General features: G+C 38.9%; 3 protein-coding genes across 3 annotated transcripts in view; 1 reads left to right on the plus strand and 2 right to left on the minus strand.

The window, feature by feature from the left end:
• Positions 1–1,443, plus strand: LOC135800788 (uncharacterized). The gene has a single exon (XM_065314110.1). The coding sequence runs from the start codon at positions 1–3 to the stop codon at positions 1,441–1,443; it is 1,443 nt and encodes a 480-aa protein (XP_065170182.1).
• Positions 1,444–5,629: 4,186 nt separating this feature from the next.
• On the minus strand, positions 5,630–9,574 carry LOC135800546 (venom allergen 5-like). The gene is made up of 8 exons (XM_065313805.1): positions 9,473–9,574; positions 9,074–9,420; positions 7,205–7,300; positions 6,940–7,146; positions 6,709–6,884; positions 6,213–6,313; positions 5,973–6,067; positions 5,630–5,795 (listed from the first exon to the last, which is right to left on the minus strand). The coding sequence occupies exons 3-8, from the start codon at positions 7,281–7,283 to the stop codon at positions 5,734–5,736; spliced, it is 720 nt and encodes a 239-aa protein (XP_065169877.1). The 5' UTR covers positions 7,284–7,300; positions 9,074–9,420; positions 9,473–9,574; the 3' UTR covers positions 5,630–5,733.
• A 5,555-nt stretch (positions 9,575–15,129) lies between these two features.
• Ace (Acetylcholine esterase) overlaps positions 15,130–23,343 on the minus strand; it is a 32,834-nt gene continuing 24,620 nt past the window's right edge. Inside the window, exons 5-6 of the mRNA XM_065313361.1 lie at positions 22,953–23,110; positions 15,130–21,563 (exon numbers count right to left, since the gene is read on the minus strand). Of these exons, the coding sequence (XP_065169433.1) occupies positions 21,430–21,563; positions 22,953–23,110 (292 nt within the window). The 3' untranslated portion in view covers positions 15,130–21,429. The remainder of the gene's footprint in view (positions 21,564–22,952; positions 23,111–23,343) is intronic.

Raw genomic sequence — 23,343 nt, forward strand, 5'->3', positions numbered from 1 at the left:
ATGAGATACGAGCACATCGAACGACGCATCGAGCAGCAGTATGACGCTCGCCAGTTTATCCATGACTTCATACCCGGGCTCGCCGACATCAAAGCCGAGCACCGCGACATCCGCATCAAGACTCTCCTCGAGTTCCTCAAGGAGCATTGGGAAGAGTTCAAGCTCAACCATCAAGCGATATGCATGGCCGTGAGCGCCCTCAACGATGAAGCAAAAGCCCAGATAGCGCAGATCGTCGACCTCAGCATGGCGGGCGGGTTCCCAATCCAAAAGTGGAACAGCAACCACCCAGACGTACTGTCCGATGTGCCTCCCGCAAAGCGACTTGAAGCGCTATTCAAGCCGATGCATGAAAACTACACCGTCCACGCGCTTGGCCTGGCCTGGCAGCCAAGGGCTGACACCTTCCATTTCACCATCGATATGGCCGTAAACGTTTCTGTCACCAAGAGGAAAATACTATCTGCCGTCGTCCAAGTCTTCGATCCATTAGGGTTCTTCACCCCAGTGGTCATGGTTGCAAAAATATTCATTCAAGAATTGTGGACCCCCAAATTGGGCTGGGACAACGAGCTTTCCCACGACACCTCTCAGATATGGATCCAGTACCTGAACCAGCTTCGAGAATTGCAGCAACTTTCCATTCCGCGGTGGCTTCAACTCCACGCCACCTCAACTTTCGAGATCCATGGATTCTGCGACGCATCCCAGAAGGCTATGGCAGCTGTAATCTACGTGCGAGCGACTGTGACCGGGACCCCTACCATCACGTTGATGTGCTCGAAGACCAAGGTTGCACCTCTTAAGCGGCTCACCATCCCACGCCTCGAGCTCTGTGCAGCCGTGCTCCTCACTCGTCTGCTAAAGCACGTCATCGCCTCGATGAATTGGGACGCGCACCCTACCTACTGCTGGACCGATTCCGCCATCACATACACCTGGGTTAACAATCATCCCTCACGTTGGAAGGAGTTCGTCCACAATCGAGTGACCTTCATTCAAGAGGTTTCATCGGCAATTCAATGGCGCTTCGTTCCTGGAAGACTAAATCCAGCGGATTGTGCTACCCGCGGCCTAACGATGGCAGAACTTTTCAGCCACACGCTGTGGTGGAACGGACCTTCATACCTGCTGCAGGCCCCGGATTGCTGGTCGAGTGACGTGCAAGCCGACTTCACGCATGAGATGTTAACAGAGCGATCCACAAAAGTCTACGTAGTCACGACGATACCGAAGCCGCTGCTTAATAATCTCTTCAACAGAGCTTCCTCACTCACACGACTCATCCGATCCACGGTGGTATTTGATCGAGCCGTTGCAAGCTTTAAGAAACAGCCGTCAGCCTCACTGATGATCAACCCCATCTCACCTGGCGACCTGGAGGAAGCTCGACTCTATTGGACAAGTCATGTTCAAGGACAAGTATTCTGGCTGGAAATTTAGACCCTGAAAAAAGGCGAGCAACTCGGCAGGACCAATCCACTGGCCAGATTAACGCCCTGGGTCGACCCTGCTGGCGTTCTTCGCGTTGGGGGACGTCTTCAAAACTCCAATCTCAATGCTGAAGCCCGACATCCGATCATTCTACCACGACGCCATCACTTCACTGATTTGATCATTCTGCACACCGCAGGACCCTACACGGCGGCACCCAGCTCACCCTGGCTTACATCCGCAATCACTATTGGGTACTTGGCGGTCGAGCAACAGTCCGGTCCCATATACGCCGCTGTGTACGTTGTGCCCGCTTCCGACAAGAGCGTGCCCAGCAACTCATGGCACCGCTTCCAACTCCCAGAGTCACGCAATCACGAGCATTCGACCACACCGGTGTTGACTACGCCGGACCGTTCAACATCAAAACCTGGAGGGGAAGAAACACCAAGACCTACAAAGGCTATTTTGCATTGTTCGTCTGCCTTTCTACATCAGCTGTACACCTGGAGCTGGTCAGCGACTATACATCCGACGCCTTCATCGCTGCCTACAAGCGGTTCACCGCACGTCGAGGAATCTGCGCGACCCTCTACAGCGACTGCGGCACTAATTTCAAAGGTGCAGATAAGGAGATCCGACGACTGTTCACCGCCGCCACCAAGGAATCAATGGAGATTGGCAACCTCCTTGGATCCCTTGGTACCCAGTGGAAATTTAACCCACCCTCTGCACCCCTCTTTGGCGGAAAATGGGAATCCGGGGTTAAATCTGTCAAGCATCACCTCCGGCGCAGCGTTGGCGAACGAACTCTAACCTTCGAAGAGATGACCACCTTCCTGACCCAAGTCGAAGCGACGCTGAACTCTCGTCCACTCTGTCCGCTGACTGAGGATCCTGAAGACCTCGAGGCACTCACACCAGGACATTTTCTTATAGGCAAGGCCCCCAACGTGTTGCCAGAACCCTCGCTGGCCCATCTACAACCGTTGGCAACTTGTTCGCCAAGCCCTCGACGGCTTCTGGAAGCATTGGTCAACAGCGTGTCTCCAACGCTACCTGTCCATCTCCAAGTGGAACCAACGTTCGCCCAATTTCAAGTCGGGCGACATGGTGCTCGTGATAGACGAACGTTATCCGCCAGCGAAATGGCCACTGGGTCGTGTCACGCAAGTCCACCCCGGGAAAGATGGCCTCATCCGGACCGTGACCGTTCGCACCCAAGCCTCCACCTTGGACAGACCTATTGTCAAGCTATGCCGATTGCCCATCAACCAAGATGTCTTGTAATAATTCGTTACCAGGGTAACGAATTGGCGGGCGGGAAAATGTTAAAACTTTAACATCAGACTAATAAAGATCTCTCTTAGCACTCACACTGCTATCTAGCGAATCACCACCACTGCTACATTCAAACCTAATGTGGTCACCCACCGCCATCTCTCAACACCAGCAGCCACTAAATGTCTCACAAGGAAGCCGTTGGGAGGGGAGCCACCCCACCACCCGAGGAAGAATCGAGGCCTCAGCTAACATGTCACTGACTCGTCCATTCCGTTCGAAGCCAGCTTCCAGCGAATACCGCAGCGAGCCTACTACCACTCGACGCACCACGCTACACCACGTTACGCCACGTCACACCACACCACGCTACACCACGTTGCACCACGTTACACTATACTACACTACACACTGCACACCACACTACACCACACCACACTATACACAAGGTACGAGTGGACCCCCTTACATTACAAGCCCCATAAGCTAACAATAGCCGCCATGCGGCACAGATCTAACCTTAATCGAACACACTATGCTCATTTGATCGAACACGCTATGCTCATTCGATCAAACACGCATCTCAGACCGAACACGCTATGCTCATTCGGTATCTGCCATCGTCGATACGCTATGCTCATTCGACACGATCACGCCGAACACGCCTATGCTCATTCGGTATCTGCCATCGTCGATACGCTATGCTCATTCGACACCCTCAACATCTCAGACCGAACACGCCTAGCTCATTCGGTATCTGCCATCCTCGATACGCAACGCTAATTCGATCGGACACGCTATGCTCATCCGATCGAACACGCACGCTCATTCGATGCCATCACCATCTCAGGTCGAACACGCTTTGCTCATTCGATACCTGCATCATCTCAGACCGAACACGCCTAGCTCATTCGGTATCTGCCATCTTAACCCTGACCCTGAATGGTCCACGTTCAGGCCCACCTCCTGTACCACCACCGCGGACAGACTGTCTGCGTCGCGGAAACTACTTGTTCCATTATTCTAGTTCCAGATCACGTTTCTAAACTACAGTCCACATTGCTCTCTAACCACCCCCACCCCCGAACATTGAACATAAAACACTTAAGCTAAAACGTTTGTTACAACTCTCAGGTACATCTCGCATCAACACACCTCCTAGGTTATAGGCGGTCGACCACCCGAGCGACCGTGCCTTCGAGTGCGCCACCTGCTGGGATCTAACCACCTCGACACCCGCACCGTCAATTACAACGTCTCTCATTGTCTCAGCATCGGAAACCAGTATTGAAAATGCCCTGTAACACGCCTTACCGTATTAAAGCTTGATCTGTATTATCATGAATTGACAATCGCAGCTGAATTTACTTAATACAAGTTTAGTTTATTGTAGTTGGATTTTATTACGTCAAGCATTCGTGTCTGAAGCTCAGACGGTGCAGTATCAATGTGCATTACAAAATTGCTGAGACAAGCAAATTTGAACAAAAGTATTCTGATTCATGGCATGAAAGTTATATAAATAAAAATAAAGTTTGAGTTAAATTTTCAGTATTCAACTTCCTTAAGTCGTCAACTCTTCAATTCGTCAGTCACGTACGGATTGTTAGAAAGTGAGGAATGTAATAATAATAAACGTACATAATTGTTATTAAAGTTAGTGATACAGTTATCGCCATTCTACACACTCTATTTATTTAATTTTATTTCTATGTAAAATTACATGGCAAAAAGAGGTATGTACTTATTCTTAAAGTTCTTTTTAAGTAATAATTTTTCACAATTAGAAGAAGTACTTTAACACAGTTACTTTAATTATTTTGCGACACGCCGATACATTCGAATGCATCTATGTGGCCCTTGGCCCGAAGAAGTCTGTGCATCTTTGTTCTAAACCCCCACAAAGTGTTCTAAAATTTTTATTAATAATTAGAATTCTTCTAAAAAAAATAAAACTAAGTGTGATGAACCCTCTGTCTTTTGGACTCTAAGTCACAAACTATTAGTTTTCCAAAAAAGGTTTTCCAATTCGTATTCACGATAAAATTTTTCATAATTAGGTTTTCAATTGGCTGCACTTACGTAACAAATAGGAATGGTCAATATTTTGAAAATTAATTACGATACCGAAACAAAAATTGAATAATTGAATATCTGGAATTGTGCTACATGAGTCTGAAACTTTTGTACAAATATTTTAATTTGGTCGGTTCTGATTTTACTGCCTCTCTTTGGAAATATTTTGTGTTAACGAAAAACTTACGAGATATCTTCTATCGTATTGCATTTTTGTTAACTTTATTACTTTCTGACAAAATCTTTAGGAAAATGTTTGAGCACATTTTATATTGGATTTTTTGAAATATTATACGAGTACTATCTAGAAATTGATGTTGAGCACTACAGTGTTTTCGGTTTTTCTTTACCTTAATTAGTTTCTCAGATAATTATGAATGCAGCATCGCTATAAGTTCATGATACCTTTAAGAGTATCTACAAGATATATATACCATTACTGCTATTCAGTAAAAAGTATTTTTATTCACAAATTAAAAGTCCCTTTACGTCGTGATATTATTAGCTTTTAATAATTAATTCAGTCAGACGTTTCCTCCTAATTTGCTTTAATTAGTTACAGCATAAAAAAAATAGAAGTTTTTTTCACCTATAAAGCGCCAGTTTAAACACATAAAGTGGTACTTTATATACTTTATATAAATTTTTTTGTATAATGAATATTGACGAATATGCAAAAAAAATAATTTCAAAGTATAAACAAGTGTTTTTCAACTGCAGCAAACCTGCTGATAAACCTACACAAAATAAAAAAAATGCGTGAATGTTTGGAAGTAGAATAACAGGTGCCGCTACCAGGTCTACATCACGCTACTAAATTCAACAATTTAATAGAATATTTCTAGACTTTACAGCAAGTTTATTTCAAATAAAATAATAAATTAAAAAATATAATAAATAATTAGTTACTCATACTTAAATATAATACATTTTGAAGAATATTCAATATCCAATGTAATTTGAGTGTAGATCGTAGAAATAATTATGTGAGAATTTGGGTTTTTCTAAAAATGAAAACAAAACATAAAATATTAATATCATTAAATTGTATGTTTTTGGGTATATTTATATATCTATAATATCTTCCAAGGCTTTTTGTGTTTTAATTTGCGGCTAATATAATTTCGCAAATCACATATTCATGAAGATATCATCAGCGCTTCCTCCAACCGCACACTCACCGCACAATCCAATGTATCGCGCTGAGGGCGCATAATTAAATCGCTGGCAGGAAGGTCGTCCTTTGACGTACGGCTCCTGGCCCAGCACGTTACCGCTGAAATAATTCCGGAATATGAATTCGTAATGAGCTCAAAAACCACCCAAAAACAACATTTGCAAAATTAATGTACGGACATTGTCCGAACAATACGATAAGGCCTTGTAGAAGGACGAGCGTTGAGCTGTTGAATGACACTCACCTGGCGCCGTAATTGCACACATAATTCTTGGTGAATCCTTTTGTGGTGTCGTAGTAGTATGAGAAACCGCAGCCTATCAAATCCGTCTCACCCCAGACCATCTGAAACCAGAAACGGGAAGTTTGCACCTTCGAATATTCGCCCGCAAATCCAATAGGAGAAAGTTTCGAGAAAAACCTCCAACGTTAACAAAAAAGGAGATACAAATATCGGCAAGGAAAGTTTGGCGGCTCAAACTTTTGCTACGTGCATTACTTGGATGGTGTTTGTTGGTGTATTCAAGAATATTATTTTTTTGCCGACACTTTCTTGCAAGCTAAGCACTCCGTGGAATACGAAACTTTTACCTTGTGAATCTTGTGTGTGATTCCCTAGGGATGCGGCAAACTCGTGCGGTTCGATTGTATCGATATGTTTTTATCAAGACATCAAATATGTATTTTTTCATTTATCAAGACTAAATCTAAGTTGAACGCTGCTATACTTTTAGGTTTACCTGAGTGTAATGTCCGGTGTTTTTTGAATATCCTTGAAGCGGGCCAAATCGGTAGTTCCTATATTCGTCGAACCATCTGCCAATAGCGTGGGCGAAATTTGCCATCATGTCGAACGTGTTCCTCGGCGTTGCCCGAGTCCACATCGTCGCGATATTTTGACCTACTTCAAATCTACCTGAAAAATATAACGATAAAGTTTAGTAAGAATATGATCGTATATTAATGTTTACCTAAATGACGTCCTGCATCATGTCCCTCGGCGCCACAGGAAGTTGACCATTTTTGTGCCCGCTGAGCCAGCTCAACGTCCCACTTGAGTTCCATCATATTGGCGGCTGCAGGCTGACCTGGAACCGTGCCCATCGCCACTGCTTGTCGCATTCGGTTGTGGTACTCGAGAATCATATTCTTGTCACCCTCGGTTACACCATGACCGTCTTTAATGCGTTTTATTATTTTATTTTCTATATATTTTTTTCAATGTGAATAACTCACTGATCATTGTTTTCCGATGACAGGAATATACGCAGCTCACCATCGTGAGCAAAACCATAAAAACTCCTTGTGAAAGCATTTTTTCTATATTTCGTCCTGCGGTAAAAATAAAAGACATGTATGACATATTTAATGTATACCGAAATAAAATTCCTGACGTCTTGTGCCGACTGTGGCGGTGACGTGCTTTCCGTGGCGAGGGACATAAAAGAGGACATTTTTATAATACACTCGTCTCATTATCTCGCTGCCGCCGACTGCGTGCAGGCGGAAACGTGGAGGTGTGTGCAAATGGGTGCGTGTCGCGTTTGTAAATTTGCCCCGCCAACGCCTCCCACTCACCGCTAGGATTTCCTTCGACTCCCACTCGGAAAGTTAGACGCGAACGTCGAGGGACGCCAGAATCCCAAGGAAGCGAAATATCAACGTGTGCATTATGAGTGTCGCGGACTGGTGTCGATATTCCAGACACGATTCTCTCTCTTAACCATGTTACGCCTGCGAAAATTGAATCCGGCGTGGTCTGGTCCTTGCTTATGCACGCCGAAGTGGCAACACACACACACCCACACATACACCTACTCATATTCTCTGCGCACGTTGAAATAAAGTGGCAACGGTGCACGAAAGGGCGGCTCGATTTCCGTCACCTGGCATGGTCATCATGCGCGAAATTCATATCCAGCAAATCTAAATTCGACGGTTTCGCTGCATCGCAACTCGCAACATTTGATGCCAGGTGCTGGTGGAGCGGAACGAAATGGGTCAGTAACCTAGGTGTCCTAGGTCAACATGAGACGACTGCGTTCTCATGTATTATGGAAAATGGCAACGAATGCAAGAGACACTGCACAAGCACCTCAAACGCAATGATTATTATTTTGCAGTGTAGTATTTTATTCTTTATTACGGTCATAAATAAAACATCACACTACTTACTCTACACCCGCGGTAGACTTGTGCTCATCGGATACAAACCAAAAAAAGATTTAATGCTTTAAAGTATTCTCTCGTTTTATGTCGTTATTGTTATTGCCGATTATTACGATTATCGTCTTTCACAGAGTAAAAAACGTTATAAAAACAGCAGGTTTTGCGCGTGGGGGTTGCAACCAGGTACGTATTTTCCCCGAGCTCCAGACACGAGCAAAAAAAAGAATTGCCTTCTTAAATTTCGCTCTTTACGTGCGCTATATCTTTGTTTTGTCGAGCGTGCTCGGCATACCGAATCCAATCACTTCCACCCCGATATTTTATGCTTTATACCTATATATGCACTTATAAGACTCCAGGCCACCCTTAGCGCGCTTCAAACCTTCAATATATAAGTTACAAGGCTATTCCCGTTCGCACGAACTACTTTTTACCGTTTTTATCTAGGTTGTGTTAACATAACCTATATAGAGAACTATAATTGCTGGTTCGGATTAATGCTTCTATATGCGGCATTGTGAAACTAGAGTTTAACATCAAATTACACCTGAAATAATCATACCTAGATATAATTCTATTTCCATTTTGAAATCCCGACGCGAATCACTCAACGCATGATGTTGATTCAATTTGGGGGCGCGGCAGGCAAAAAGGTCGCTTTATGTCGCGCTGAATGCATCGAGGCGGGCGTAATTTATTATCGCAGTAAGTTTTAATTGATTCAGACACAAACGTGAACAACTACGCTTGCGTTTATTTACTCCCACGTAAATCGAATGCGGAATATTCAACAACAGAAGAGTTAAGTTACCTGCTTGATGAGTAAACACGATGCACTCAAAACTTTGCGGTGCGAAAGAAATCCGGAACTAAACTACGGCACATTTAAGCTCTGAGAATATGATAATGTGTTTGGTAGGTACTTAAAATACTTACTTAAATTTTCACTTATTGACACATGTTTTAAAACAGTTTATGTAATAAATTTAGCGCGTGTTGCCTGTATGTCTGGCAGTGGATGAACACCGGTTGCTCTCTTTTGTCGCTCGTTATTGGCGTGCCGAACCGGAATGCACGATTTTCGACTCGATCGCACGGCGCGCGAAGAGCGCAATGCAGAAGACACGAGACAAGACGTCCGCCAATATTATGCCGATTTTATATATCTGCGGCTTGTCGGCGATGTCAAGGATGAACCAGCCGAGATGTCGGGCGCTCGCAGACGGTGCGCGATGTCGAGATGAAAACCGCCGAGTAGCAACGAAATACGCAATCGTATTGTCCTTAAATAGACAAATTAGACAAACTCACTGGTTTATTTTGTATAAATAATACCGTTGCATCATCTGACATCTCTTACCATTAAGAGAAATTCATTCATAACAGAACACGGTTTATATTTTACGATAATGCGTAAAATTTTACTCTGAAAGTGATATTTTAAAATGCAAAATGCTGAAAATAAGTCGTAATCTTTCTTTTTAAACTTGTAAATTTAAACAGGTTCCTAACTTACCACACAATATACTATTTCAGCAAAAAAGTGATAATTCTTTACCCTGCTGTGAAAAAAAACTGAAACATTTTACAGAGAAAGCAAGACAAAATAGAATCGAACTAGATAAATAACTTGCTTCGTTTCTCGGCTGGTGGCGGCGCAGTAGTTTGCGAAAATCACTCGGCGTTAAATAATTTAAAGCCGCTTGCGGATCGACACCTTGATCAATCGCTATAATCTTAAACGGTCGGAGCCCATCCTTCCTTGTTCCCTCGCCGACGCCGGCGGGAGCTCTGGGAAACTAGACTGGCAGTGCACCTCCACATTCAAACATCGTTTCCAGCCTTCTCTGCTTCAACATTCCAAGTTGAAATTTGACTTTATAACTTGGAACTGAAACTTAAACTTACAACGCCAGGTACGGCTACGCCAAGTGGTTTTCGATTTTTCTTTTGCAAGATTTAAAATTTTATAACTGCTATTGCGATTTTATATTTATTACCTACTATCATGGGGATAGTATATACAAAGTTTAGAAATTATTTAAAGTTATCTAACAGCTTTGATTGAATGATGAATTGACGACCATTTGTGTTCTTCTTTTTTTAAAAAATGAGTGTAATTAAAGTAGAAAGTAGTTAGTCAGTCAGACTACAAACAAAAAAAAGTTTGAACAAGATTTTCATCTTATCTTGTCACGTTGACATCGTCGATGAGTCTCAGTTTATTCTCCTCGGTCCGACTACCGCCCGGGTTTTAATAGCTAACTAAAATAATTGCCAATTAAAACTTGCGGGCGCACACTTTTCCGTCGACTTTGACACCGACACGAATCGCGTCGACTTCGAACCGCTCAACACCAACACCACGTCCATAAACGTCGAATTTATGTAGCTGGCGCACAATAAATAATAATACGCGCGATTAAACTAGCGAAAACACGACTTGGACACAATGTCCCGTGTACTCATTAGCATTTTTAAAATATTCATTTCTGACACATTAGACATGCTCACCGCGTGAATTAACCTCTGACATCGATTTTTTTTCAAAAAACTAAAAGCACCCATATGAATAGATTACGATCAAGCTGTGTCTTTTTTGTTTGCCAATGAAATACGAAAATCACAATGTAATGTCGAGTCATTATGCGTTGTGTTAATAATAGTCATAAATTACGAGCTTGTAGTCGATCGGAGTGCTATTAAGTTATCACTTTGTCTTGTCAACGTTATTAACTACAACGCGAGGTGCTCAAAGATTGTTAGATTAGCGATTACAAGTAGTACATCCTTCATATATAATTTGAAACTTATACAGAGTGATCTGAAGTAGTTACAATCCAAATAATGCATTTTTTTAAATTATAATAATGTGTAGTATTATTATAATCCGTACAATGGGTAGATACAGAGATTTATTGCTTCAACGTCATGTTTGTATTCCTATGAGGTGAATTTTAATTGGCATGCAATCGATCTTGTTTTATGTTGAGGCACAATGAATATACAGCAACACAATAACATAAGTTATGATTGATTCGCGTGAAATATTATAGTTTTTTTGTATTGTGAATTAAATCGATACACGCGGTATATTCAGGCGTGGAATATTGTTAGCAAACTATTGAGTTTTTGACATTAATAGTTTTAGTTTTATCGTAAATATTCGCTGATGCAGCGGGTGTAAGGTTTCAAATAAATGACCTATCAAAACAATTTTCCATTGTTTAAAAATCACTCTCGAAAGAAAAGAATCACGTCGAGTATTCATTATTAATGCTGTTGGTGCAAAGGCATCAATATCACTTCCATGCCCATTTGCTGACGGGCCGAATTGGCGTCGCGGCTTTAAATGTCATGGGTTGTTCCTACATATTCGGCGGTCATTCAAGGCCCGCGCCAACCGCTTATTACGATCCGGCGATCGGCCGATCGACGCGCATCAGTACGCCGAGCACATTCGACACAATGAAGCCTTGCTTTCCATTCTTCGCAATTCTTCATACAGCCGAACTCATTAAAATTCTGCGCACTGATCGACATTAAACATTACTCTTTGTTTAATTATTTCCACACCGGCGGTCGGACTGGAGAAAACCGACTTGATTGTATTGACCGCAAATGGAGTGCATTTTTGCGTCCAAGTTATTTATAATGCGAGGGTGACGAACGTATAATTAATTATCTACCTTCACACAGAATCATGCGACTTACCAAGGCAGGAAAAAATATGATTTAAATATGTAAATGATATTTTTTAGGTATTTTCGGTGAAAAATCTGTCTTAATGGGATGTTAATTAATTCGGCGGCACGCTTTTTGTTACCTACAATGAACTTCTTCATCGTCTGAGGCTGTGAATTTAATGTCGCTTCTAAATTGGTTTTATTTATGCGTTGTATCGAAGTTGAAAATTTATGTGTGAATAAATTTCCACAATGTTTAGATATCTTAATTAACATCGACAGTCATATTTTATTTTTCATTTTCCAATTACCATATAAAACCATGATTTCATTATTTATTATCTATGCTCAATATTAATGTTATAATATTTCATATTATAACAATTATTACAAAAAAAATCATTTGGTGCAAAATATGTGATTTCCTTATGAACAACATTGTAAGTCAGTGAACTTAATATGACACATAAAAGAACTCAAGTAAATAAAAACGCAATTTTTCGGTAAAGCTCGTGCACTTAACGTCCGCCTCGAAGTTAAAGACAAGACAGGACATTTTACGCGTGCGACATGTTCACAGCACTTCAAGTTCGACACGTTTTGCCAAACGAGGAAGAAGTGCAAGTGCGCGCGTCGAACAACAACGCGTTTAATTAACTTTTTTCGCCGTTAAAGCGTCTTTGCGCGACATGGCGTACGTGTCGGCGTACGGATTGCTCGAAGAGTAACGAGACGGTTTTTACGCCTTCCCGTTCGTCTTGAGCCTTTGACTCTTTCGCACCTCACACGACACGGAAGCAAGCGGCAACGAGCAACTTGCAAATTGCTCCTCTGGTCGAAAGTGCTTGTTCGCTCACTGGTTTTCACAAGTCTTCATGCACCAACTTGTGATGAACCGGGCAAAAAATCATTAAAATTATACCTATTCTTCAATATCAAAAGACTCCATTACTTTAATCTTTAAATTGATTAAAATAAGATATATATTGACATATAAAATAATCAAATTTAAAATTTAGAACCCTTTTCTTGCTTTTAGCAACATACAGTATGAAAACTTGAAGAAGACGTACATATGAGTAAGGACAACCTCGGTAGATAATAACAGGACACGTTCTCAAGGAGTTGCGACGACCCTTTCGACGATAAGTTTACGTTAAAACTTTGCGACGATGAGGAGAGTAAGGCAAACAACGATTAGCGACTTTACTCACTCCCCCACTCTAAATACGTTAATATACATTTAATTGTCAATAAAATAAAATTTCATCTCGTATTGCTAATGGGACTAATTAATATCAAATTAGCACGAGCGTGTTATTTAATTCATCATTAACTACGTTTTGACGAGTTTCTGGTATTTTGTGACTAATTTACAAAACAACCATCTGCTAATTAGCAAGTAGCAGCCTAGTAGGTGACCTATGCCCTTTGATAAAGTGATGAATCATCTAATACATTTTATTACGTTTGTTCTCAAGCCGCCGTGTCAGAAAGAACGACTTTTGACTAATTTATCGTGTATGATGGGAGATGTAAGATGTCGGATGAAGTATGCGCGCGATTCCGATGAATTAATTACATAAAAAGCGGGTCAATGCTACTTGCCACAGAACTATCAATAATACTTTTACCGCGCAGCGCGTATCTAAATAACTAAAACTGTGATTTATTTTTTTGACGGCTATTTATTAAATCTCAATCAATCGTCTTCGATGTTGAAAAAAGCTTCAAGTGATAAATTAAAATGAGTCATGAGTGATTGAGCGAAGATAAAGATTTATTTTCGTTGTTGTGTTTATTTTTAAAATCGATTTCGAAAGCATCAATTTGTCGCAGCTGGTTGTCCTAACTTCTTTGGCAAACAGGACTCGGGACTGTCAATTCGTGCGTGAAATAGATAGAATTTTCTTATTTGTTTTGTGTGACACACAATCGATGTAATGAAGTGTAAAGCGTTTATTTCAAACACTTTCGTTTATTAAATTAGTTGTTGTAGCTTTTTCTTCTAATTTGTAATTTAGTAAATGTCAATGTCGGCAATCCTCACCAGCGACATCTTGCTGGACGATTTATGAAGCGACTGTGTCCGTACGCGAGGATTTCGGCGCATTATAACTTCCGAAACATAGTATGGCAATATATTAATTAAATGCTGACAGCTAATTAATTAATTCAACAATTTATGCCGAGGCTCATTATGCGCGGGCTCACCATCAAACGGCCGGCCCGCACCTAATTAATTTGAAATGTTATTAAAATGCTCGTCGATTAATTACCAACAAAAATTTGCAAAGATTTTGCGACATTCAAAATATTAAATTGATCGCACCTCATGTTAGTTTTACTAATTTATAGTTGAAGGTTGGTTATGTGTACGTTGCGCATGCGTTGTTTGACAGGTAGGCGGAGCACTCAACACACAAATCAACAGTAATGTCAGCAGAATTCCAATTAAAAATCACAAATATTTATTCTTATGTTGAAATCGATTTTGATTATTGTCGGTCTACACATGAAAAAGATAACAAGATAATAACGCTTAAGTGGTAGAAAATTGCTATTTTCAGCGTTTTTCTTGTTGTTCTTTCACCCTCCCCGCGGCATGTTCATGTTTGCGCGAAATCCCTTCATTGTTGTTTTTTCGACGCGGGTTTTGCAGACAATCGGATTACGTTCTTGTTTAGCGCAAGGGTTCACCGCTCGGATGGGATAGTATCATTCAAGTGCGGACGGCGATTCCAGCGCTTTAAAGTTATAAAACGATATAAACACGGCCGGATTTCGGCGTGGGCTGGTATTACGAGTGTATCGTCGCGCGAGCGCCCCCGGTAATCCCAATTATGGCGCGGAACGAATGCGAATTTGCATGCGGACATGACCAGCACCACCGCAGCCCACCGCTAATCGCGTCTTTCACACTAATTAGCAATTATTCGAACATAATAGTATCAAAAATTGCAAAGACAACAAACGTTACATTCCTATGTTCAATCAAATATTGAATAGAGAAACATTCAGATAGGTACTTACTGTTGTATGAAAAATCCCTTTGGAGCTTAGTGATCGACGTCGGATTAGTAAGGTATGTACACGTATAGTATTAATGGATTATATGTTAGTTCAACACTTCAATCCTTAAATTTACATTTGGGTTTATGCATAAAATAAAATAAATTGACTAGAACCAGTAAATTATTTGATGTTTTAACTATAAAACGAACTTTTTACTGCTTTCACAATGAACTGGTTCATTTGCTATTAAATTCAACTATGGGTTGATAAATGGTATGCAAATAAAAAACATTTGGTTTATGGGAATATACATTCTTTATTTATTAACTTAAAACTTACATTTATACGTAATGCGTTATTTTGTCTCTCTGTCATCGTTAGTATGCCCGCACATTGAATCCCAAAACGCGGCAATGCATCGAAAGCAAGACGTGAACATAACCTCTCTTACATTTAAACACTTAACAGCGCTCATGTACGTTACACCCAACGCATCTAACCACAACTCAGGGGTGAGGTTATATACGGCTACTACAAAGTGGTTACCCAACTAAATTCGTAAACTTGGCGCGCGTGTCTCAAAGTTTGTTTATGCACATTGACTGACAATATAATGCACATTAAACATTATCGAATAATCGATAATATCAACTAAAAATTGATTTAAAGTGTTCATTCACTAAGTATTGTATAAGACAGTATAGTTTAAGTTTACTAGTGTAGTTTTAGTTTAGAATACTGTTTGTTGTATTTAGTTTGCATTAACAAGTTTAGGTTGTGAATTTAGTTTTGTTAGAAATACAAGTTTCTACACATTTACCTTAAACAAAATCGCATCGTTTTTTTTTTGTTTCAATTTCTTCGCATCAGTATAATTTCGTATTAATTCATAATTCTTTATATCATTACGTATCTAGACTTCTCCTTGCAGAATACTCATCTTTAGTTTAACCCTTACATTTATTTATTTATACAATTCAGCAGTTTCTCATTGTTTAAATATAATTTTTTACAAACTAACAGATATAATCTTATTGTGTAAAGTTTGTTTTCTTAGTTTAGTTCCATTTCATTTAATGCATTAATGCAGCTACATATCATCATCATATGCATCACGTTAAACGTTTTATCTCGCATGTTCATACCAGTTTTAGAGACTTGCACGTGCCACTGTTGTAAAGATAAAACAATAGACTAATCTGTGTATATTTATACATATTACGGTGCGTCCACGTGAGTGTTTGTACAATGTTCAAGTTTTGCGGCTTATAGAGTCAGGTCTGTGATTGTATAAATCTACAAATGCCTATAAATATTCGCGTAGATCGTTTCCGAAGAATAAATCCACGCAGTGCGGCTGTATGCAATAGCATCAGATATGTAATTTTCTGTGATTTACACGCATTAGCACATGTTTAGGTTTTAGCTACGCTAATATTGACTTTCAGAGCGCCTCGAATTCAATTTCGACGAGAATAATAATGGCTACTACATTTTGGTTCCCACCGAACTGTCTTCTTTGATAATACCACTTCTTGTTCATGACGAGTTTGCAGAGTATAAAATCTATTATACTCTTTACAATAAGCATTGATGTGGTTTGTAGAAATCAACGAAAAATTAGTGCATTTTCATTTCACTTGTCTATTCATCAGATTTATCATTCAACAAAGTACGACCCTTTAAAATGTTACACATTTTCTTTGTATAATAACAGCCATTTTACATTAATCTCGTTATTTATTTATGTTTCATACTTTTACAGCATAACTTAGGTATATATTCATTAATCATCATGATATGTCGTTATATATTTTCATCATTAGCTTCCCTTATCATTCGTTACTTACTAAACTTACGAATACATGAATTCATTTATCATTGATTTAAATTCCGTAAGAGTGCAGTTTGCACATTGTTTATTATCACATCAAAATGCGAACGAAGAGTTTACAAATCAAACGAAAAGATCAGACAGTTCGTAGCCAAACAGCAAGGTCAAACGAAAAAGTCACGAATTGTTATCGACATGATTTCAAAACACAAAGCGTCAACAATGCATCTAACACTTAACATTTACAGCTATTATCATTATTTTATTCAATACTCTTAACTGTTAACTCCAAGTCCAAATATGCTTCATCATCAACGCAATTAATACTTCGTTAGCCCAGTTTCAGGTTCATTTACGTTCGTTAAATCTATGATGTATATATATTTTTATATATTTATATTTGTATATATAGCGTGTATACTTTTTAAATATTTGTATATAAATATTAGCTTATTGGACAGGACAGCCGAAGACACATATATGATATGTGCAAAGTTAGGTGTTTTTTTTGTATTTAATACATCCTCACTTTCATAGCTTGGTATTCAGCGAACTGGTTCAATTAAATGACTTATCGCCTACATCCCTACGTATCTCTAGCGCTACGTGTCGCACTATTTGTTAAAGCTATCTTTAGCTTGTTCATAGCAATGTCATATAATAATAATTCATACAATTTCTTAATGATACTCGTTCTTTGTTTATACATTACACGCTACTGCACGCTATGCGCCTACTTCATATTGACTATTCGAGTGATTCCGTAGTTTCACAACGGGCATAAGATTTTGCTGAAAGTTTTCTCTAAAGAATTTTTTGCATTACATATATTTTTTTGTTCTTTTTTTGCAGGGCAAGTGTTTCGAAATATTCATTTCGAGTTTGTGTAATAATTATGATTGTTCTACTTGTTTATACCATATCATCGAGGCCTTTTATTTTTCATTTAGCTGTCTGGTAAATTTAATTTAAATTTGGAAACACATTCAGGCCATCGTAACTACTTGCTCCCATTGAGGACTAAACACAATCGGAAATTCTGTTTGTTTTTTTAAGTTAACATTGAAAGCAAGTTTTGATATGTGTGATATTGTTCATTCTTAAAGCCCAAACCAATTGATTTTATTTCATTTGTTTTATTCTGTTAGTTTTTAATTTTATTTTTCTTACATCTATCATAAGTGTTTTGCTATATTGACTATAAAGTTCATTCGTGCAATATTCACTTTGAATATGTAAACATCATTGACATCTGAGTGGCAGAATTAAATATTGGTTAAACAGCTGGTAGCTATTTATATAAACACTAGGTAGCAAAGTATAAATCACAAAGTAATTAGGCACTAATCTAATTGTTTATAGAATGTATACGTTTGTACATCTTTTACTTTCAATTCTGCTGAAATTATATTTATAATAGGAATGCGAGAACAAAGTGCAAAATTAATTCAGCAAATTATATCCAACACAATTGTGAATGTATGAAAATTAATACAACAATTAGCGATATTTATCGTTTCCATTTTCAGTGCAACAATGAAGCGCGCTGAAATTGCTCCCTGATGGAATGACACCCGCGCATTGCAGCCATCAATTTAATTCAAAAATCTAACCATAGTTTTAACCGTTCGTTGCATATTCATGTGATTGAAAAATCAATCACCATGATGTCCCCGTGCCCGGATGATGACTAGATGTCCATTTGAGTCTATGATTTATTAACGCGTTCGAAATGACGAAAAAAACTCCCTGATATTCCAGGTTTTACATTTGTTGCCGCAATTGAACAGGCTTGTAGTGAAGTTGTGGGAGCAATCGATACGTTGGGCATAAATATTTAAAGTTTTCGCCGTGAACCTCTCGAATGCGCACCCTAGCGCACCCCGCGCAACTTATGGACTTAATGGCGTCGATGGTCGGGTGTGTTAGGGTGGAGGATGTCCTTGGCATGTGCTCCTGTCGAGGTTTTGTGTTTCGAATTAGCAGCACTCAGGAACAATGAAACTCGTCTAAATCTGCGCGCTGTCATTGTCATTATTAACCCACAATCGGCCTGGTTCCAGATTATTTATAACTTCTACCAATCTCATCCTTTCTCAACCTGCTTTCCGCACATATCTGCAACACTAGCTGTACCAAAATATTTGGTTGGATATTTTTTGATTTATAATTAAAATTGCACTTTGTTTCAGGTAATAATTTTTATAGATTTGAAAATTTTTCTCTATTCGTTTGACTCTATTATCTGTTTGCAAATGTTTGGCACGTGCATATCCGTGTGTGACAGTAAAGGTATAACGCCGGGGGACCCGAAGAGGGTTTATTATTACGCAATTATCTGATGGCAAATATTTACGAGATTTGGCACAAACGTGTTTCGACTATACAGTCACTTACAAACCGATTAAAAATTTGTAAATTTATCAAAAATATTAAACTCTTAAACGATAAAAATATCAAATTATTATTTAAAAAATCTCATCCTGCCTGATTTAATTTGACAATATGTATGTTATTGCCCTGGCCAGTGTAAATATTCATGACCAACCGGATGGCGTGTGAGAAGGGACGTGCAGTAAATATCATCTCATGGGATTACTGTTGATTCTGCGACGATATTGTTTATTGTCCCTATTTACACTTGACAATCTAAACTCAAACAAGAATCGAGTTAATAAAATAAAATTTCTTGAAAATTACAAAAGATATCTTAACAATCACACATCATGTTCCCAGTTCCCATCAATCACATTTAAAGCTCACCCAAAATTACTCTTTTTGGATAATTAACTAGATTAGTTATTCTTCTACCAAATTACGCGTGAAATAAACGATAAAGAAGCATTAACCTTCTTAAGATTCAATCTAAGATCCCTATCAGCTGTTATACACGAAAGCTTCATCGTCACGATGGTAATATTAATAATAGTGTTATGTGTCAAGTGTGATTTACTAAAAATGTTCATGTTTAATGTTTAGTATCACATGGTTGTATCCAATAAATGAATAAATTGTAACCAATTACTTTATACGACTATTCTTGACATTTATGCATCACTAACTTGATTATTCATCGGCATACAATCAAATCAATTGGCAGTGAGTGCAACGCGAGACGCTTTTGTTTGTGTCAAATCAATAAAATATTTCCCACAACTAATTGAGCAGGGCCTATTCAATTTGCAAATCGATATGCATGTTGAGCATTTTCAACAAACTTTGGTTTAATTACTTGAAAGCTTTTAAAATACGTAACGCAGGTGTCATTTCCCAACAGATCAATACAGTCAAATGAATAGTTGAATAACGGTCAAAGTGGAAATTTATTAGGCGAAAAATAAAAATAGAACAAAAAATAGAAAACTTTTAACAAAAATTTATTTAAAATTATAATAAAAATAAAATATGTTCGTGCATTCGGTCGTTGAAAACTTTTTTTCATAACACAGCCTACTTCAAACATAAGATTCATTCGTAGTACCTTTACACATCCTTCAGATTCATAATTATTATGAAACATTCTCAAACCTTACAATTCCTATCAATTTAGAGCGTTTATATAGATTTAATTTTTATAGATAAATATATAATGATTGTCGGTGATACTACTCGTATTTGTATACAAAACCAACCGAAGAAAAACTCAACGTGTAAAAGCTCTAATAACGTTAAGTTATATTATTAGATATATATTATCATTTTAGTCATTAAGCGAATATTGGTTTGGTTCAATAGTAAATGTCAAGCACACTTGTTCACGATTTCGCTAAATTCATTTCTCTAAAACCTTCACGATTGAAGCGATGCCCTAAAGTGTTACATATTTATCAACAACCATCTTGCATCTTGCATATTCTCGCTAAACAATTTTCTTGCGTAATTTACATGTGCTTCTTTAAAATTAGCCTAAACATAATTTGTTCAACACCTCCATTCTTCTTCCGTTTAATTTATCTTAATATTTCTCAATATAATAATGTGTATAATATAATATATATTTATATGTTTTTTTCTTTGAAAATACGGATATTTTTCACATTATCAATATGCAATGATTCTTGTTTAAATCTCATCAAATATTTACGCCTATCATTATGTATAATGTATATATAATTTAGTTGATATGATATGTATACATTGTTTGGTTTTTCTCAAATTTTCACAAATTGATATGTTTCGATTACGATTTCAATCTTTATGCACATGATATGTACGCGTTTCATTTTGTTTTTTCATCAAATTTTGTTGTTGTGTTAGTATATCTGCTTACATCTTAATATACATTCCATAAATTTGGCATATAATATAATATGTCGCTCAGTGTGAACCAGTTTCCGCCGCGTTAAAGTAAGTGCTCTCATTATGATTGTTTCATTTCGAATATTGACTCTAAGAGATTGTTATGTAGTTGGTTTTACAATATTTAAGTGTTTTGTAGATTTAAAGTTTCGTCAATAATAAGCTCGACCCGGTTTTAGGTATCATTTTTTTTGTATGTTCATAAAATCATTACGTTCAGAATTCTGGACATCTTGATACTAAGTGTATAAATGTTGGTCGATATGTGATGATTTCTTAAGCGTGTCTGTTTTGCATCTCTCATAAATATTTCGTCGCGCGGGCGCGCAGTTTGCTTCATGGCGTCGCCGTTTGTCGTAGATAATATTCAGATTGGAGTGTCGCGGATCATTGTTGCGTGTTTATCTAGTTTAATGTGATTATTTACCGCCTCAAGGGGTGGTGTGAGTGCGCGGTGTCTAGAGGGCGAGTAACGAGGACATCATCACTTTTATAGCGAAGAGGGGCAGCAGAACGTTGGTGGAATGACGGGGCCGACCGTGGGACGCCACAGCGCCGACGACGCTCGCCTCGCAGGGTGATTCGGCTGAATCTGATAACACAAAACACACACACATTCAAAATAAAACAACATGATATATCCAGCGCCATCTATGATTAAACTCAAATTAAAACATAAATACTTTAACAAGAAACCGAATTAGTTTCTCCTGTTCCTCGAGCAGATCAAGATCGAGTGTATGGAAATTGTTATTTTAATAATTGAACGCCGAAACAAGCAAAATTGCACGAAACCCAATTTAGGTTGCTTTATTGTTTGCTAAATGTACTGAGCGAATGCTCTCATCAATAATTCCCACTATCGAAATGTTAAAACGTTTAAAATATTAAAAAAAACTTCTTACTTTTTTACAGGATAAAGACGCGTACTACTGTCACAAGTATCAAAGCAAATAAATAAAATATTAACCGTAGAAAGTTGTTTTCGTACAAATGTTCCAGGTGTAAATAATTTATTTATGATGATTTAGGATATAAATATTTTCGCGAAGCACGTAGAATGCTGCTGAGGAGAAAATTTTCATATTGGACACCCGTTTCGCATATAAATATAGATTTTGCGTTTGCGTTGGCAATACGAATTTTGCTTTCGAAAAGAGTCTCGATGCCAAGCTTGGTTGCTTGGCTGAAGATGTTCCACTAAATAGAAACGAAGCGGACGCGTACCGTCGAGATAGTTTTGTCGTTAAGCAAAAAGAGATCAGAAGGATTGCGCGGCTGTACATTTATCTCAGGACGACGCCGCACTTTGCAAAGCTTGCTGCCAAAGCCTGGAGAATTTGCGTTTGCATTTGCTTTTCTACAGACAGTATATAAAAATAAAAATAAAATTATAAAAGTAAATACCACGTAGGTTTTAAACTTTTACTTTCGATAGTTTTGTGGTTATGGAAGATGTGAAACTGATTTTTATATTATCCATGCAATTGGACATTTATCACCTACGACGTCTTACGTCTTATTCGTTCCGGTCGTTTGCAATAAATTATTTAAGACGCGTGCATGTTCAACCAGCGTATTACTTTTGTTGGAAATATGCCAGCGGCCGATTGTTCGAGGACGTCTTCTAGCGTCTGTTTCGGCTGCGGGTCGACGGGTTTCGGAGAGATCCCCGGGGATTTCGCACGTACGACTCCACCTCGCGAGATCGGGCTTTTGACAGTCCTTGACGCTTGTTACCAGGCGCTGCGCGACTTTTTGCTGTACGTACTCTAGCAGGGCTTAAAATAAGGCACAAAACAACCTCGCTGGGTAAGTCTTTGCACAAGTCAAAAGTCAAATTTCACATTCCCTTTGTGCATCGTCACGAAAGGGACATCTTCGAGATGTAGACTGACACGGTGACATTTTTGCTCGTATATATTTTTTTGTGTACGAAGTAAATTTCAATTGATTTTGTATTTTTTCTTTGTTTGCTCACCTGAGTTGTCCCTAAGTTTGGGCAGAAAGTCATTCCAGAATGCGCAGGCGGTGGCGCGGGGGCCTTTGCCGATGCCGTTTCTGTTCGCGTTGAAGATGAAGTACTGCGGCTGGTCCTTGGTGTAGAGCGGCCAATTGATGTCGTCCGTCACCGGCTTGCTGCAACGAGAACAAGCCAACATGCCATGAGCATGAGAAATGCCTTTGTTACGTCGTAACGAATTGCTTCATGTACCGGCTTGCTGGCCCGAAAACTACGCAACAAACACAAATCAAGATTGATACGTGACTCGCTGGCGGAGACGGACCGTCGACCCGTTTTCCTTATTTTCTTCATGTTGTAAATCAACCTTTTTAACCCTTTTTAACCTGACCTTTCGAAAATATAAAAA

This window comes from Atheta coriaria, unplaced genomic scaffold (genome assembly GCF_025399875.1).
Source record: "Atheta coriaria isolate IRGN ID8LTWV9N9 unplaced genomic scaffold, Caltech_Dcor_3.1 hic_scaffold_10_pilon, whole genome shotgun sequence".
NCBI lineage: Eukaryota > Metazoa > Arthropoda > Insecta > Coleoptera > Staphylinidae > Dalotia > Dalotia coriaria.